Consider the following 15,828-nt stretch of genomic DNA (forward strand, 5'->3'; position numbering starts at 1 on the left):
GGGAAACGTTTTATTTGACAGTCCATTCTAAAACAATAATAAATTCCTACATGTTAACATAAATAATCGTTGTTATACAAAATAACCATCTTTTCAAACAAATATTAGTGAGTAGAGTACCATGGTCTTACATATTTGCAAACATTTTTAACATCTGGCTTAACAGAAGACAGATGGAGTCTCATATCTGCTTCTGCATTATAGCGGTTGCCATAATACACATTGAGTAACCCCTGGACTCCACTGTGTCCTCAAAGAGTGAAAGTGGAAAAATTTTTATTTTAGAATTATTATGAAAATAGTTTTGACCATACAGACCACCGGACCACACTTTGAGAACAGCTAATCTATCACATTCTTAGAGCTCCCCTGTCTTCACAAAACCTTTACCTATTGCCCCTAAGAAAATGTCGTATCTGGAACTGTGCCAACTGCAATGATTTGTCACAATTGCAAAGAAAATTCTTAACTGCAACTACTGAGACAAAGAATGGTTTCTTAATTATATAAGTTCTTTGGATGTAAAGATTCCACATCCTCCCTTCAAAGACAAGTTTAATGATCCTCACAATTGTGTATTATCTTAGCCAAGCCAGGCAAGTTTTGTTAAACCTCACTGGAGATAGCATTGGCTGTTTTCACTCTACTTTACATAGGTACATTAAAAATGAAGGGAGGCTATGCATAATAAAAAATACTGTCAATTATCAATAGTAAATAAATGTTCATTATATATTTTCCACAGCAGCTCTTGCTACACATTTAACATCTGAAATGTTGTGAGTTTTTGTTTAAATTTTCTTACTTATGAAAAACTACCTGCTGCCTTCTCTGTTTTATTCCTGCTTCCATGTTCTATCTCTGGTTTATCTTGCTACTATTTTGCCTCATTATCTCTCATTATCTCATGCTCCAAGAACCTTACTTGTCTAATTTATTGTCTCAGTAGCCAAGGGAAAATTGGTCCTACTTGCTCCTGAAGCAGACTAAGACAAAATTCACAGATCTAAAGGAGACCTTAATGATCATCTAGTCCAGCAATTCTCCATCTTTCATGCATAAGAGAATCACCATTGCTTGGAGAATTAAAAGGAAAAGAAAAAGAAAAAAACAGACAACCAGACACACACACACACACACACACACACACACACACACAATGCCATAGTCCCACCCCAGATTAAATAAATCCAGCTGTCTGGGGTGGACTCAGACTCTGGTCCACCAAAAGATTCTACCATGTGGCCAGAGTTGAGAAACTCTGATATAGTCCAACTCTTCCTTTTACAGATAGGAGGCCGGGATGGCCAAGACGGAAAAGATCCTTACTTAGAATCACCAGGAAAGAACTAGGATTTGAACACCACCTTCTGGGCAAACAACAGGACAAGACTCTTCTATTAGTTATTTAATTCAGAGTTCTCAAAAACAGTTTACTCCCCTTCCTTTGCATGGAAGTCATTTTTCAAATAACTTTATTAATGTATGTTTATACACAATAAAATAGATGCGCCTGTTTTAATTTTAAAGTTTAACAAGTTAGGTAAGTATATACACTCATGTTACTACTTCCCCAGCCTTGAATAGGACATTTCCATAACTTCCCAGGAAGTTTCCCCTTGCCTCTACCCTGTCAGCAATCTCCTTCCCAGGCCCCAAGTTACAATTACTCCAATTTCTGCCACTATAGATTAGTTTTGCCTGTTTTAGAGCCTCATACAAATAGAATTATACAGTATGCATTCTTTTATTCAGCATAATTGTTTAAAGATTCAACCATGTTGTAGCCACAGTTTGTTCCATTTTATTAGTGAGCAGTATTTCATCACATGGATATTCCATATTTCATCCATTGGGTTGTTCCCAGTTTGGGGCTATTACAAATAAAATGTATAAAATGCCTTTGAGAAGGCATACATTTTTATTTATCTAGAGTAAATATACAGGAATGGAAATCCTGGGCTTAGAGTGGCCTGGGAGGCAAAATGTGTAAAACAAAGTGTTCCAGGGTGGCTCAGTTGATTAAGCAGTCCACTCTTGGTTTTGGCTCAGGCCATGATCTCACCATGCTGAGATCAAGCCCCATGTCAGGCTCTGTGCTCACAACCTGGGGCCTGCTTGGGATTCTCTCTCTCTCTCTCTCTCTCTCTCTCTCTCTCTGCCCCTCCTCTGTTCTCTCTCTCAGTCAGTAAATAAACCCTAAAAAAAAAAAGTGTTGTAGCCCTGCAATCAGTCAGAGGTAGCCTAGCATACCTGCATATTAGTGGGGCTGTTTATTAACATGGAGGTCAATGTACTTTACAGGCGTGTCAAAAGGATTAGAGAGAATGTATATAGAGTAGCTGATAAAGATACCGAATAAATTATAATAAAAATAACTAGAGACAGAACTAGGCTGGACTGGAACAAGATCCCTGAATTTCTCAGTGATGTATTTTTCCACTGCTGCATACTGTTCACCTTCCCCCAACCCTCATCCAGCCAAAGGCTCTCCCTGCCCCTCTCCAACCCACACCCTCTCCTGTCTTTGAAGTGAAGGCTATAAAATATGAACTACCTTCTGAAATAATTTAGAAATGCTCTTTGCTTTGTTCATTCTAACAGTTTTTAGTTCTCTTTGAGGGACGGACAGATGGAAGGGAGGGAGAAAATCCAAATAAGGGAACTCTCAGCACATGAATTCAGACAAGGAGAAATATCTACCTTCTAGGCAATATCAGGCTGAGATATTATCATGTGTGGTCAGCCAAATCTACTGGAAGCAGTAAGTGGACCTGCAAATCATTTTTGGAAGATATGGCCCCATTTGGATTTATCTAGTTCTTCCTCCCTGACTTATCCTTTCCCTGTGCAACTCTTTCACTCAACTCCCTTAAATGTTCAAATTAACATCTTTTTCCAGGTTTACCACCCCTTTCCTACTCCTCTTCATTCCTGTACCTCCCAGCACTCCTTCCACTTGCAGGACAGAGGAGCAAAATAAACCGCCAATAGCCAACATGTTCTATTACACACACACACACACACACACACACAAACACACCACCTTTATCTATGTTCAACTGTAAAAATTGTGAATACTTAAGTTTACCAAGTGAATCACCAAAGATGCTATCATAGAATAAGAAGGCTATTTTTCTCCCACAAAATGTCTCCTTACTCACAGGGGCTTGTGAAACGTGACCCACCACCACTGAGTTGACAAGCTCCAGATGTCACCAGCTCCCCTCACTGAGATGGCTACTGTTCACAATCACACCTGTCCTGTAAGACTTTCTCCCTGCTCGGTCTTCCAGGATTTGCCTGATCAAGAGCCTTTCCAGAGCTCTTCAGCTAAATCCTGGGCCAGTAGACAGTGCTTCTGCCTCAGCCAATTTGAATGCATGCTGCCTATGAGATTTCCTGAGACACTCTCAGCTGCTGCATTAAAACTGCATGAGCCTTCCTCTGAAGGCCTAATAATAGCACGTTTCATCTGTGAACCACTTTATAAACATTAAGTGATTAAGCCACCCTCTATCTTCTCAAGCTCTGGGCTTTGGCATAGTGGACTTCACTCTCTACTGCCCTCAGATTACTCCATCAAGAAAAAAAAAACCTGAGACCTGAAAGGTCTTCTCTGCATATTTTAGGTAGCAAAAGACCTTGGAGTAAGGACCGTTACTTGGGTAATGATATGGAGAAGAGAGGGATTTAAAGCCATGCTCCTTTGAGACTGAATTGAGGCTCTCATCTCCCAATGTTAGATTAGCAGAGAGAAGAACTTGACTCCATGGTCTAGAGCAAGATCTATAGCCCCATGGTGCCAAAGCCAGCCCACAATCTATTTTTATAAATAAAGTTTTATTGGGAGACAGTCATGCTCTTTCATTTACTTATTATCTATGGCTACTTTTGCATTGCACTATCAACTGAGTAGTTGTGACAGAGATTAAATGACTCATAAAGCCAAAAAAATATTTACTATCTAGCCCTGTAGAAAACGCTTGCTGACCCCTGTAAGGTCTAAGGAACTCAGAGTTTGTTCTCATCCTGTATATTCCCTAAATATCTTTAATCAATTTTCTTTCCCTTTCTGGACCTCAGTTGCTACATCCACAGACTGAATAACCTCTAAACTAACTGAGCCATCACCTTGGGCTTATTCTCTCATTGTTCTCCAAATATTAGCATCTCCTATTTTAGATTTGTCTGATTATTACACCTGGCTTCTTTGAGGACAGGAATAGGGTTGTGTGTGTCTCATGAATCATTGCAGACAAGAGGCTCAATGCTGACTTACATTTCATTTGTAAAAAATTCAAATCATATATTTTTATATCATATGTATTTTTTTTTTTTTGCAGAGAGATCTCACAGAATGATGTCTTGGAAGTAATAGAGGCAAATGTGTTCTTCAACCTGTCCAAATTACATGAAATGTAAGCAAGATCCTGTGGGGTTTGCTCATCACCATTGGCAATAGCTGTAAATTTTGTGTATATCCCTGGAAGGTCCTAACTCTGCTCTATCCTCTGATCCCTAGAATTTCATTTTAAGATGTCAAAGACAGCCCAAAGGGCACCGTTCTGTGTCTCTCTGCCTGGTGATCCAAGTACCAACCAAGAAAATAATCTTGTCCTGCTGTCTCCCTCCAAGAGGTTTTTTTTTTTTCCAATAGTAGACCCAATAACCTTGTGCTGTGACTGAAGGGGTCTCTATCTCATCGTCTCTTTTAAAATTATTCCAGAGTCAAAGTCCAAAATAAATCCCACATGATGTAAAGATAGTGAGTCCTCACTTGAATACTAGTCTATGCCATACACTCACCATGAAACCTACTAAGAAACAAAATCATTCTAACACTTAGTTTTCCTTAACTGTAAAATGAGAGTAAAAGTGCATGCGAGTAAAAGTGCATGCCACAGGATCACTGTGATGAACAAAGGTGATAAATGTAAATTAGATCCAACATCAACTGACATAGAGTAAATATGTCATAATGATACTTGGTACCTTTATTACAACTAAATTTACTTTCTGTTTTTAACATTCTGGTTTTACACACCTGTCAATATTCATACAGATCTATTTCTGTTTCATACCAGCCTATAACCACCATAAATTAATTCACAGAATCATAAAATGTCAAAGCCAGAAAAGACTAGACACTATCTGGTCCCAAATTTTCCAAAGTACAACGTGTTTTTTAAAAAGGTAAACGACTTTATGGTCAAGTTATATTAGGAAACATTGGGCAAGTGTTAGGCTCACTTACTATAGGAAAACTCAGAACCTATCATGTGTGAATATATACTTGGAATATCCAGGGAGGCATTTTATTAAGGGTTTCTCAACCAGTATCGCTGGTAAGGTTTCTTCTGTGGGGCATTTATTAACACCTCACAAAAATCCCATGCAACATAGTTAAGAAAGTGAATGAACCACTTTCCTAATATTACAGACAAGAATGAAAGTTGCAAGGCTTATCTAAAGTCACCCAGCCAAATCCACAGCAGGATAAGGACTTAAACATAAATACCAGCTCTTATATTTTTAAAAAATTTCTTATCATTTGCCAAGCATATATACATATATATACATCCATATAATTCATACACACACAAACACACACACACATTTAGAAATGATACTCAGTCTGTCCATACTGGCAGACTACCCTCTCCCTTTTCCTTCCTTCCACCCACTCTGCCTCCCACCTGCATTCTTCCTCATTGCTGTTAAGCCTCTGAAACTGATGCCTTTCCTCACTTTCCCCCATTGCCCTCCTGTTCCTTCTTTTCTTCTCTGCTTGGTCTCTCCTTACCCTAGTTGGAAAAAGAGAGTTTCACCAGGGTCTCAGAACCCACAGGAAATGTCAAAGAAATGAACCAAAGAGCAATCAGCCCTCTGGGCAGGGTTAAGCAGGCATCCCTTTCTGCAGTTCAACAGGCAGTAGAGCTAATGGAACAGCTCTTTCATCTCTTCCCTGCATGGAGAGGTGCTCACCCCCATGTAGCACTGACTATACTTAATTAATTACCTGGTACTTGGATCTGGGTAGCTACAGGTTACTGCAACATAAAAGCTAATGAAACAGGGAGGAAGTAATTAACACAGAGCATATCTGTAAATATACATTGATCCAGCAAGATGAGGAAAGGTCAGCCTCTCTCTGTTGGAATCCAAATGTGAACACATTCACCTCCAGACTATTGATCAGGACACAGCTAAAGACAACAAGGGCAAAAGTCACCACTTCTCATGAGCTGTGAGAGCAGCCTCAGTCTACAGCATGAAGGGAATCAGCAGCACGTTCCCAACTACTTCCTGCTACAATTGCATGATTAAAATCAGATGTCCACTGCTTTTCACCTGATCTTTGCTTTCCTTTGCCTCTTTCCTCTTTCTCCAATCTCCTTTTGTCCTTCACCCTTTTGCTTCCTGCCATCTTCTTTTCACCTTCTTTTGTTTTCTATCCCCTACTCTCTTGTCTCCAAATCAGACAAAATCTCCATTTCCCAGGTCAGTCTCATCCCTGCCTTCTTAGCCTCCTTAGACCCTGAGAGACACTTACTGGTTAAAGACACAGTGTGCTGGGTGAAAAGGACAAACTCAGAAAGTGTTTTGTTTGGCTATGTTTAATGTCCCAAGAGGACATTAGTGATGAAAGCAAAATGGGTTAATATTTAGTTTGAACAACTTAGCATAGTGAAAACACTGCATGTGTTCTAAACTTTTTTGTTGAAATGATGGATGGATAGATGGATGGGTGAGTGATTAAGTGATATACTCTTTGCATAATGTGAAAAATACTACAGCATTCCTTACAGTTGAGCTCATGTATATATTCTTTTCTGTTTTACAGTAGAATTGAAAAGGCCAACAACCTGCTATACATCGACACTGATGCCTTCCAGAACCTTCCCAACCTCCGATATTTGTAAGAACTCTTATATTTTGGTGCAGCCACTATAAACGAATTGTGTATTCCTGGTTTAGCACAATTTATACTTGTTATTCTGGGGGGCAACTGCTTTTTATAAAAGATGTGGGGTTACCTAGACATGGAGGGGAGACACTTGCTGGTAGATTTTATTTTAGTTTAATACGTGAGTTCCACTAATATAACTGCATTTTTGTTTTCATTTACAAAAACATAAAGAATTCCATTTGCATTAATGCAATTTCACATGGACCTCTTGCATAACTCAGTCATAATTTAGTGTTATTAATAAGATACAGCAAAAATTTGTGCTAGCATTTAGCTTGTTACCTTAACCTCAAAGACATCATCCCTTTTGTTCTGCATATATGCATTTTTTCTTTGATAACTTACAGTGTTTTATTTTTTAAGTTTTAGTTAGTAATAGACATGGTATTTTACCAGCAGAGAGATTCCTGGTGTTTGAGCCCCATCAGCAAAATCACTGCTTCTTCCATTCAAATGCCTTTCCAAACAGCTGAGTGCTTGACAGAGCCCAGAGTGCTATGAAAGGACCCCACAAAGTAACCAATAAGGACTTGGGCTAGAAGTCACAGTAAGCCCATTTACTAGCCACTGGTCACAGGCTACAACCTAATGTCTTGATGCTTATTTGCTTATTTCCTTATTTCCCTACCACAAGAATGGAAATAACAATGATGATAGTGTGTATCTGTTACCTATTGGCATAATAATGCATAACTACCTAAGCCCCTCCCCACACACACACAGTTTTAAAGCAACAGCTATCATCTCTCGCCTGTCTGTGAGTTTATCTGTGGAATGGTTCTCCTGACCTGGATTGTTTGACCTCAGCTAAGCTCAGTTAAGCAATTACAGTTAGGTGGCAGGTCAACTGGAGGCAGGCTGCCCTAGATGGTCTCAGTTGAGATGACAACACCAAGTGGAGCTCATTTCCAGCAGCCTAACATAGGCTTGCTCTAATGGCAGTCCTGGGGTTCCAACAGAAAGAGCTCAAGCTTGCAAGCCTCTTGAGACCTACCCCCTGAACTAGTATGCCATCTATTCTGAAGCATTTTATTAGCCAGACCAACTCATGGGGCCAGCTCTGATTCAAGACATAGAGAAATGCACTCCATTTTTTCATGGGAAAAGCTTCACAGTCACAATAGAAGATGTGTTGATCCAAGTAAGGATAGAGAATTGAGGCCATCCTTGCAAACAATTTAAAGGATGTAAAAAGTTTTATACAGTGCCTGTCACACAGTAAATGCTCACATCAACATTAGTTGCTAGTGATACTTTGTCCTTAAATTTTGATCCCTGAGAACTGGAGTTAGTAGGTTCAATGAGCAACACTGGGCCTTTGTGTGCCTCATCTCTACAAGAATAAAAGGTTTAACATAACAGTCTATATGACATGTAACTTCCCCTCCCTGATAGAAGCTCCAGGAAGGATCTGAGAAAGAGTTAAGGTCATCCACTCCTGAGTTAACGTCAGAGGCAGGACTAGCTTCATTGGCATGCTGCCCATACAGTCACACAGGGTTCCATGCTCAAAAGCACCCCACATTCAGAGAGCCTCACACTAGGTTTAATTTCCTGCTTCCACAGTCTTAAAATGCTTATACTTTTTTTTTTAAATGAAGGGCCCTGAATTTTCATTTTACACTGTGCCCCCCAAATAGAGCCCATCATGCTCAGAGGTCAGGGTTATGACCTCTTCTATTTTCAGACTTGGGTGTGGTGGATCCCTAAATGGACTTTACTATACTGTCTGCAGATTAGCAGATTAGGCACATAACAGTGGAAGAAATATGGAGTAATAGAAGGCATAAGCATTAAAGAAAAAAAAAACTAAGACTTCATCCTCATCCCACCATTTACTTTTGGGTCATTTGCTGGACTTCCGAGACCCACTTGGCTTATAGGACCCTCAAGTGAGATTTATATAGGAAAATATCACATAAACCATGAAGTGTTCAAAAATATTAATATATGTACTGAGTACTTTGTAGGATAATTATTTCTAGCCAACCAAAGTCTACCAGTCCACCCTCAAGAAAAGTCCAGTAAGGACTGAATAGAGTTATGGTGGCCACCAAGACCTTCAGCTCTTACAGTGTTTGTCTTAAGTTCAAAAAAACAAGTTTAGGAAATGCCTTTACATTTCATGAAGCAGTATAGAAAAGAAAACTATGTATGATGGCAGAAGGACTGGATTCCAGGTGGGATATTGTTATTTATTAGCTAGATAACCAATTACCTTCTCTAAGCCTCAGTTTCCATATCTGTAAATAGGGTGCTTGTGAAAAATAAGATGATGCCTTCTTTAGAGAAGTGTCTATTCATGTTTTCTGCCCATTTCTTCACTGGGTTATTTGTTTTTCGGGTGTGGAGTTTGATGAGCTCTTTATAGATTTTGGATACTAGCCCTTTGTCCGATGTGTCATTTGCAAATATCTTTTCCCATTCCGTTGGTTGCCTTTTAGTTTTGTTGGTTGTTTCCTTTGCTGTGCAGAAGCTTTTTATCTTCATAAGGTCCCAGTAATTCACTTTTGCTTTTAATTCCCTTGCCTTTGGGGATGTGCCGAGGAAAGCAGTGTGGAGGTTCCTCAGAAAATTAAAAATAGACCTACCCTATGACCCAGCAATAGCACTGCTAGGAATTTATCCAAGGGATACAGGAGTACTGATGCATAGGGGCACCTGTACCCCAATGTTTATAGCGGCACTCTCAACAATAGCCAAATTATGGAAAGAGCCTAAATGTCCATCAACTGATGAATGGATAAAGAAATTGTGGTTTATATACACAATGGAATACTACGTGGCAATGAGAAAAAATGAAATATGGCCTTTTGTAGCAACATGGATGGAACTGGAGAGTGTGATGCTAAGTGAAATAAGCCATACAGAGAAAGACAGATACCATATGGTTTCACTCTTATGTGGATCCTGAGAAACATAACAGAAACCCATGGGGGAGGGGAAGGAAAAAAAAAAAAAAAAAGAGGTTAGAGTGGGAGAGAGCCAAAGCATTAGAGACTGTTAAAAACTGAGAACAAACTGAGGGTTGATGGGGGGTGGGAGGGAGGGCAGGGTGGGTGATGGGTATTGAGGAGGGCACCTTTTGGGATGAGCACTGGGTGTTGTATGGAAACCAATTTGACAGTAAATTTCATATATTAAAAAATAAAATAAAAAAAAAAAAAAAATAAGATGATGCCTGCCAAAAACATTTTACAAATTGTTTCTCAGTATATAAACTATAAACAACTGTACAAAATTATTAGCACCTGTTACCCAACTGACTTCTTTCATTCGTTCCTCTTTTCTTCTTTCCCTCCCAACTACCTTCTTCCCTCTTTCTCTCCCTTTTCTCTTAGAAAAGTCCAAGTGGGATGTGGGGGCCACAGAGCCTTCAATAACAAAATATAATCACCTTAGGACATGCAAATGAATCCACAGGGGAACTGCCATTCACATACATGTAATGAAAAGCATTCCTGCAGAAGATAGATCCAAAAAGAAAACAACCCCCTCACATACATATTCTAGAGCCCTTGATAGTAACAGCATGAACAATAGTCAGAATGGTGGGCTGGGAGCAAGTAAATAAGGGATGAGGAATCATTGCAAAGTTTGAAATCAAGATATCCAGAATTAGGCCCAATACTGGCCCACACCTGGTAGTCACCACCATTCACTCTTATGAATAAGGACCCTCAGTCCTCCTTCTAGGGGGTAAGAGCTGGGGAGGAACTTGAGAGGATGTGAGCATGGAAGGCATAGCCCCAGGTGGGAGGAATGGAAACTTTGGCCCAATAGAGGGGCCAAGCTATGATTTTGACTCTGAAAGAGGCTAAAATCTATACCATCAGTCATGAAATCCAGCCTCCCCTCTGGATCCTTTTCTCCCTTTGAGGGGTTGAGTAGTCCCCTGTCCCTCTGGTTCCCCATCAAGTCTAGACAAAGCTGTAGGTGGCCGATTCCAGCCACATCCTTTCATAAGAGGAGGTTATTGTTCTCAGAGCATTTGAAACCTGCTTTCTCAGTACAGCAAGAAAAGAACTTGTAAGCAGCTGGAAGTAATTGTGTCATTGTCAAAGGATCCTCCTTGGTTACTCTGGAAAATGTATTTATATAATTCTACAGCATAGAAAATTCTTTCACAGCCACTGCCATGCCTTTCTCCATCAGGAAGTTAAGAGGAAGAGTTGTCCATCTTAAGCCTTTTGACTTATTGACGAGGGTGGACTTTTCCCAGCTGTGCATCCTTCCTTCAGATGTGGCACACAATAACCCAGAGATTGGAGCAACCACCCCAAAGGCACTTTCTACCAGCAATATTTCTATTCAGGGCTCAGACTGTGGCCCTTTGTAAAATTTCCCATACTGATAAGGTATCTAAATTAGTTGGACCCCTAATCTGAAAGATTCTATCAGGGAAACAAAGCCCAGTTAACTGGCTTCCTTCTCCCATGCTTACTTGTGTCTGAGCAGCAGTCATAAATGGCCTCACAATCCAGCAGTCAGGTATAGGTGGATGGCAACGATTTCAGATATTCTTTGGGATGATGAACTACTTGCTTAAAGGCAAAGAAGAAATACAAAATGAATGAAGGAATCCAGAGGGAACCAGTAGGATTGAATAGTTGTTTATTTCCTGAAGCCAGGATAAATGTTTATCATCATCACAGGCACCAAAGCAGGAAATTACAAGGGGTTAGGGGTGAGTTTCTATTTGACTTGAGCATCCTAATTCACAAACACACACACACACACACACACACACACACACACACACACAAATGTTGTTTTGAAATTTTCAGCATTGATTCCATTTCATGCTGATCATTTGATGGCATTCAAGACAACTAGAAATCAGTGTTCTTCATCACTGTCTTCATACTTCACTGAGAAACCTGAAGTGGTTAGGAAAAAAAATCTCATGAATAAAGAAATGTACTTTGACTAGAAGAATATACATCAAAGGATTCATCTGGGTGCATTTTTTAAGTCAATATTGTATTTGCAGGCAATATTTCTTTTTTTACTGCTCTGCCTTCCTGGAGCTGACCTTTTGTGTATGAAAGATTATCTATTGATCTGTAAATAAGGTTTACACAATATTCTCCTGCCTTTGCATCCTGTCAATGTAATTCTCAGGCAGCTGGATGTTGCTCTTTACTACTCAATAAACCCTAATTTCATCTGAGCAAACCCTTCGCACAGCTGAGTGGGACCCCTCCCCAATTGACAACCATCTTCTACTCACATGCAGGCTTGTTAGACCCTCCTTAGGATGCCTATTAACAACACCCACACCATCTGCTTTCTCCAGCCAGGTAATTCCAGGAGAGCCTTCACTGGGACTCACCCTAGCAATCCCTCCAAGTCTCCTTCTCTCTATTCTGTATTCCTCCCTCATTTCATTTAGTAAGGGTAATGAAAGTAGCTTCGCTGATTATAAAAGTTGAACCATATGTTGGGCATCTCAAAGGACAGTGGCCAGGGACACAGGAAGCATCACACAGTAATGCAGAAGCACATAGATACCAGTGCCACCTGTCTAGACTCAGGTCTTGGCTCCTGCTCTCCTTAGTTATGTGACCTTAGGTAATGGCTTAACTTCTCTAGGTCCCAGTCTTACTTACTATAAACCAGGAATAGCGCTACCTGCACCTTTGCATTGCATTGCAAACAACAATGACTGACATTAAGAAAATCCTCAGTAAATGTTGGCATTTTTTGTTAAATTCTTGACCCTATCATTTACTAGCTAAGGGAAGTCCGTGTAAGAGACTTCATTCTCTTCGCACCACAGTTCTCCCCTATGCTTAAAGAAAAGAAAGCAATACCTACCTTTTGAGATTTTTCAAAGGATTAATTTGATGACGATGATGATGACCGTAGTGGTGATTGTGGATTTTTTTTCCCCCGCCAAGTTTCCTAAAATTTTTGAAAGTCTTTTTAACTTTTCTTTTGGAAAGATCCACTGACCAGTATTCCAATGTGGAAATATATCATTTGTGTTTCTCAAAGGAGAAAGGCATCCTTCTTACTGGACCCCTGACATATCCAGAAAGGCCCTTCCAAATAATCAAAACCATATTATCCTTCAGAGTTCTAATAGAGAGCTTCTGACACCTCCTTTTGATGTTTATTTTCAATACTTGTGGTCCAGAGTATTCCTTGCTGTCTTTATCAAAATTAATTCCAGTTCTTCACACCACCAGCTGGTTGAATAATGATTCCCATTTTTATCTTGATTTACAATTTAACCCTTTTTGCCATTCTTTATTGCATTTGAATCTCACAGCAATCCAAGAAGTTGGCCGCGTAGTAACAGCCCACGCATTTTGCAGCAGTAAGCTGGCCTTGCCTGTAGTCCCTGATTACAGGGCTCTTCTGACAGGAATGCACAATGTCCCTATGAATTGGATTACTCTTGCTGTTCAGCAACGTTTGGCTGTCTATTCTAATAGGAAAAAGACCATATGAGGGTTCATTTTTAGAAGTTATGGCAGCATGTACATAGTGGAAAGGATTGGTACCTCCCCTTTTCTTCTCCATAATTTTGGATGTGAATTGGCTAATAAATAAAAACTCATTCAATCATTCAACAATCATTTATTGAAGTCATATTATATTCTCAGCTTTGTAGTATTTGTTGGGTACACAAAAGATGCCAAGACGGTTAAAGCCTCTGCCTTTATGGAATTTATATTCTAGCTTAAGAGACAATGTTGGATAATGTTACATGGTGTTAGTGGTATAAAGAAAGATAAAAAAAAAAAAAGCAGACCAAGTAGACAGTAATGTTTTAGAAAGGGCAGTTGAGAAAAGATGGAAAGATCGCCTTTTTTGAGAGATATAGGAGACATCTATGGACAGCTCTCACAGAATTCAGTATTTTCTGGAGAAAAGGCCTAGCATGCATTAATCCCTGGCAATAACACACCTGTAGGGCTGTGTGGTACTGGTCATAAAGCCCAATGCTTTGGGCCGGAGTAGTCAGAGGAAGCTTGATGGAGGTAGGAAGATCTTAGCTATAACTTAAGGGATAAATAAAATTTGGAAAGACAGGATAGGATAGATTGGGTTTGGCAAGATTAGAAAAAAGGAATTAAGGCAGGGGAGCTCAGGCCTAATATAGTAAGTAGTGAAGAATAAGCTATATGAAATTTTGAGCAGCAACATGACAAGATGACAATGATTTGAACTGTAGATTGACCAGTAGCAGGGTACAGATGATACACACAATGGAGACCTACTAAGGAACAACTGTTATAGTCCTGGGGGTACAATAATGGTGGCACCTGGAGGAATGGGTTGAATTGGAGACACGTTTCCAAAAAAGGATCGTTGGCACATGATTTACCTCTAGGTCAGTCACCCAAGTGACTGCAGTGTTTTTTTTTTTTTGCCCCTTACCTTGAATAATCCCCAAAGCCTCCCTTCCCTCTACTGCCTCTCCCTCAGTACCTCTCACACAGAACCATCCTGCAATGGGGCCCAAAAGTCCTCTTACACAGAGGCTGGTGATTATTGGAAAGGAATTATTAGCCATCTCCCTGGCTGTCAGGGCTGTAAGAATCTAAGGATGTTGTCATGACTACAAAAATGTTTGGGCACAATGGAAATTATACAATTGCTTATTTTATCAGTTATCTGTCTAGCAGAGCCAACTTTGCCTGCTGTTGTCAGTGCTAGGAAAATATGATCAGACTTGCGTTCTGAAACACTGAGGTTCAGGATGAGATTTCAGCCTGAGCATGTCCACTCAAGGAGGGCAAGAACTTCCTTCTACCAAGGGCCTGATCATCAGGATGGTGATGTTTTCATACGCTCACCTCCTCTCCTCATTCCTCTAATTTGTTTACTATGTTTTTTCCTACAAGAAGCCCAAGTCTCGTCCATCAGCAAGACAATTATTTGATCCATCAGTGTACCTCAATGTTCGGGTCTTGATGTTCTTCCTAGGGATATTTCCATTTTTAAAACAGGAGCCTAGAAAAGGCAATGTGAAACCCAAGAACTGATAATGGTAGATTCCCAGGTATGGAAGGTTCAGGGAGGGAGAGATCAGTCCCACAGAATCAATTCCAATAGCACCTAGGTAACCATATTCCACCCACTTAAAGAGACTCTGAATTATATTTTCATAGGATACACCTTCTCATGAGGTAGGTGTGTCCTCACCTCATTAATTTTGAAATAAGGCCCATCTATCATCACCAAAAGTCAGCTGTAAGGACAAGTCTAGCAAGGGTTCAGAGAGAAACAATTCTCAGATGAGTTGCGTGAAGCTCAGTCCTGATTTCTTCCTCAGTGCTAGCATCACCTCCACTTCCCCAAGACAGTGATGACCAATCCTTTTAGGTGGGCAGTGTGCTGCAGGGGCAGGCAGGACAATGACTGGGAGGAGGGTGACACTCGAGCGAACTCTAGTTACTACCAGATTCTATGCTACTCCAAGTTGGAACCAGGTCATCTTCATAGCTGTATCCCCAGCTCAGGGCACAAAAAAAAAAGCCCTTAGCTATGGATTTTTTCCTTTTGGAGGATGCTGGCTGTGCAGCTCCCATGCACCTGGTTCTCGCCTCCCTCTCACACTTGTTGAGGGACCCATTTTTTCCTTGCTGCCCTCATTTAGCTCACCTTTCTCTTTAAGAATATGTGTTCTTAGGCTGTCAGCTAAGAACAAGTGTGTGTTCTAGTAGAATAGATCCACTGCTCCCAAACTCTGGACATGTCCATCTGGAAAGTGGTCTTCCCCAGGTATGTGTGCAGAAGGAATGCAGCCCAGGGGATGCAACAGCCAGCCAGATCAGGCGGCTCAGGCTGGGGAACAATGAAGGGAGGGGAGAGGATATCACCCGATTCTATTGTCAGAA

General features: G+C 40.3%; 1 protein-coding gene and 1 long non-coding RNA gene across 4 annotated transcripts in view; one reads left to right on the forward strand and one right to left on the reverse strand.

Moving 5' to 3' along the window:
• The window catches only part of FSHR (follicle stimulating hormone receptor), a 179,942-nt gene that overhangs the window by 115,708 nt on the left and 48,406 nt on the right, over positions 1-15,828 (forward strand). For 2 of the 3 annotated variants that reach the window (XM_078444441.1, XM_078444442.1), the window contains 2 exons: positions 4,347-4,421; positions 6,848-6,922. In XM_078444441.1, the coding sequence (XP_078300567.1) occupies positions 4,347-4,421; positions 6,848-6,922 (150 nt within the window). The remainder of the gene's footprint in view (positions 1-4,346; positions 4,422-6,847; positions 6,923-15,828) is intronic. The other variant, XM_078444443.1, reaches the window with a different exon arrangement.
• LOC144615922 (uncharacterized) overlaps positions 11,384-15,828 on the reverse strand; it is a 151,706-nt gene continuing 147,261 nt past the window's right edge. Inside the window, exons 4-5 of the long non-coding RNA XR_013554640.2 lie at positions 12,794-12,880; positions 11,384-11,853 (exon numbers count right to left, since the gene is read on the reverse strand). This is a non-coding gene — a long non-coding RNA (uncharacterized LOC144615922). The remainder of the gene's footprint in view (positions 11,854-12,793; positions 12,881-15,828) is intronic.

Source organism: Panthera onca, chromosome A3 (genome assembly GCF_046562875.1).
Source record: "Panthera onca isolate mPanOnc1 chromosome A3, mPanOnc1 haplotype 2, whole genome shotgun sequence".
In the NCBI taxonomy this organism is placed as follows: domain Eukaryota; kingdom Metazoa; phylum Chordata; class Mammalia; order Carnivora; family Felidae; genus Panthera; species Panthera onca.